We start from the raw sequence: 3,256 nt of genomic DNA, 5'->3' as shown, positions 1-3,256 counted from the left end.
CTTTGTCTGAAAGTATTTCCGCCATGAAATCTTTTCCGCCGGTAAAGTATTTTGTGAGTCTTATTGCGTCAGCTAACCGAAGTAGTGCGTACTAGTGCGTCAAAAAGTTTAAATCTATTTTGCGTGATTTCACGCTAGGTGCGTTTGAGAGCTCTTGTAGGTGCGGTCGGTGTTGCAGAACATGTAAACAAGGCGTTCGTGGCAATGCTTATAACGTTTTTGGAAGCAAAGTTTACAAAAACTGTGAACGATTTTAATACAGACAAGACCAACGGCAAGTTTATTGAGTTAAAACAAATGTGCACTTGCGGAACGCATTCTTGTCCATTTCATTTTCGTTCACTGAGTCAAATGAGTAAATTAGAGGTTTTGATGGCAACATGTGCCTGCAACAGTCAATCTTTAATTCCCAATTTTACTTTAACGACGTTTCTCTCCGTCCATAGTTTATGCTACTTTGTCAACATTGTAATTAAGGGTGCCTTCGATTGACCCTCTTCCGGAATAAGAATACGTGGAGTGATGATTTAAAACTGCATGTTTGGCGTTTTAAAGCAACAAGGATAAAAAAGATATGTTTAAAATAGCATTTTAGCGAGTGTTTGACAATTTCAGTGTTCATCTCCATAAAAGCGAAGGATTTCTAACTTCTATTTCATGCATTCCTATTCCGGAATACGGTCAGTCGAACGCCCCCGAAGTGAACAAAACAGATTCCGGCGCAAAACAGTTATTATCTCGTTAATGTTTATTTTGAAGAGACTTTTCCTTTGGTATTTCCGTCTTTATTCCTTGCATTTCCCGAAGTCATACAATTAAAAGCAACCCTCTTTTGGTAGAATCTGTCTTTTTTTGTGTCACAATTGCAATGTTTCTTTTCGTTTCACGGTTTAAGTGTTGCTGTCCAAAACAATGATATTCTTGTATTCTAAAGTCCAAATTTTAATGCACTTCAGTCAAGTATATCTATTGTGTAGACCGACAGGACGGAAAAAGATGATCTCGTTGAAATTTTCGCGCGTGATTTGATATCGACCAACCGGACCGTCTTGCCCCCAGGGTAACTAAGGACGCTAATTCCCTTAGCAACATTATGCTAATCAGAAGTTCATAACATCTCTTTACACCTACGGGTTGTTTTCATTCAGCGCGCAGTGGTTCTAGCATGAACTCGTGATGGAAACTCTGCAAGAACTTCTTGACTTTGACCTTGATTTTTTTGACATGAATCCTCGTTTTCCAGTCATTAAGAAAGAAGAAAGGAAGGATTGCTTGTTCGACGTCGAAGACGTCATGTATTTGTCATCCAATATCCCTCAAAATGCGCGGTTTTTCAAGTCGGAGCTAAGTGATCTTTCATCTTGCAGCGGAGTACCTCCATACATCCCGTCTTTGTCGTCTTCTGCAAGCCCAAGACTATCGCATCTAGATCATTCCTTCTATTGTAAGTTATAAAGTTTTGTCTCGTTCATAATTGTCCGCATTTTTCTTTGAATACCACTATGTGTATCAATTGTTATAATTCTCTATATAGCGAGTCAAATTCTGATGCAATTGCGATAAATGAAACTTCCAGAACTGGCGAAAACATGATTGTTTACTCCTTACTTTTGTCTGAAGCCTTTTGTCATTTTTTTGTCTTTACGTAATTCTCTTAATTTCCCTAAAAATAACTATATTCTAGCCAGTAAACATTTATATGAATCAATTTTAGCCACGCAACGGAAAACGCAGGTAATTGATGGTTTAAGACCCCGTTGTTAGTGCCATGTATCGAAAATTTACCCATCACATTTTCTATCTATTTAACCATTTCAAATTTTTAGAAACAGTTTCAATGGAGCTTGGTTCCTGCCGGAAAATAGATAAGCCTTTTTCGTCAGTGTTACGCATTGTTGTGAATTATTTAAAGTTTCATGTCGTGATCCAATCCTACCTATGATTTCTAAAATGTAGGATTGTTTCAATCCAATTGTTTAAACTTGGGTCTTCATCAGTTTAGAAATAAACGTTTCCCGCATTGGCGAGAATGCGACCTCAAGACGATTCACCTGCATAATTTTGACATAATTAAATAACAAACCTTGTCTTAGAATTTTTAAATGAAATATTTAATTTCGACAAAACGACCATTTTACCTTTGTACTTTTACGTCTCAATTTTCTCTATAAATTTCGCTGTTTTTATGTCTTCAACGGGCCAGATTCAACAAGGTTGTTTTATTTGTAAAATTTCTCAAGTGAACTTCCGATCATAACGCTGGAGACCAATTGAATACATATCTCTTCTCTAACTTGTTCTACCCCAAAGATTTTCATTCCAAATGTTTTGATTTCTTTCCTTTGCTCAAATATTTGATTCCTCACTTATCGGCTGGCCTTTAATAATTTGTCTTCCCTACCGCAAAAATTAGCCAAGATTTCTTCAGGAGCACACAACGATAATCTTCGATTAAATATGTGTTGGTTAGAGTCAAACTGTTTTACGAATTTCGGTTCTAGGTTGCCAAACTGCTATAGATTTCTTTACTAAAACATCATCTAAATGTTTCGCAACCTGGGAAAAGTAGTCCCTTACGTTTTCGGAAGAGATATTTTTGCAATTTTTGGCATGAAAAAGGTCTCCTAGCAGTTTCGGATGAACAAATGGTTCGGTTGGAAGTTCTTAGAAGGTAACGTTCAGCTGGCAATTTCAGAAATGAAGATAATAATTCCCTAGAATTTTCGGACACTTCCATTTTCGGCTAAGATATCCGAACTGATCAAATTCTGATAAAAACATCTCTTTATACAGTCTTCAAGGCGCCTAGAAATGTCTCTCAAAGGCTTCCGGCTTCATTCTTCATTGCATGGGTGCCCTTGGAACTTGGAATTCTTGACATCTCGCGAAAGCTGTCGCAGACTAAATGGGGTTCATTTTTTGAGATTCGCAAGAAATTTTGTTAACCCCGAACTTCCTTAATACTTGTTGTGTTTCGCTTATTTTGTCTCTTTGGTCCACAAACGCGCTTGTAAAAAGACGCCCGAAGTATTCTTGGAAAGAGTCGCTGTAGAACGTTGACGTTGCTGCAGACTTGAAGTCTGTAATCTCCCAATTCCACAGTCGTAACACCATCACTCCGGATCCTTAGCTAGTCGAAAATTGGAGAGTTTGCATGTCGACTCACTGCTTCAGCTTTTCGGTTTTAGGTGTTTTTCTTCGGGTGTAATTCATCCGAATTTGTACTGCAGGAAATTTGCGGCCCGGATGTGTTTGG

At 37.9% G+C, this 3,256-nt stretch overlaps 1 protein-coding gene across 1 annotated transcript in view; it reads left to right on the top strand.

Annotated features, from left to right (window-relative positions):
- The first annotated feature begins 1,171 nt into the window (after positions 1–1,171).
- LOC137973170 (DNA-binding protein RFX2-like) overlaps positions 1,172–3,256 on the top strand; it is a 24,935-nt gene continuing 22,850 nt past the window's right edge. Inside the window, exon 1 of the mRNA XM_068819927.1 lies at positions 1,172–1,444. Coding sequence (XP_068676028.1) covers positions 1,177–1,444 — 268 coding nt within the window. The 5' untranslated portion in view covers positions 1,172–1,176. The remainder of the gene's footprint in view (positions 1,445–3,256) is intronic.

Source organism: Montipora foliosa, chromosome 10, assembly GCF_036669935.1.
Source record: "Montipora foliosa isolate CH-2021 chromosome 10, ASM3666993v2, whole genome shotgun sequence".
NCBI lineage: Eukaryota > Metazoa > Cnidaria > Anthozoa > Scleractinia > Acroporidae > Montipora > Montipora foliosa.
This window is presented reverse-complemented; position numbering and strand designations above follow the sequence as displayed.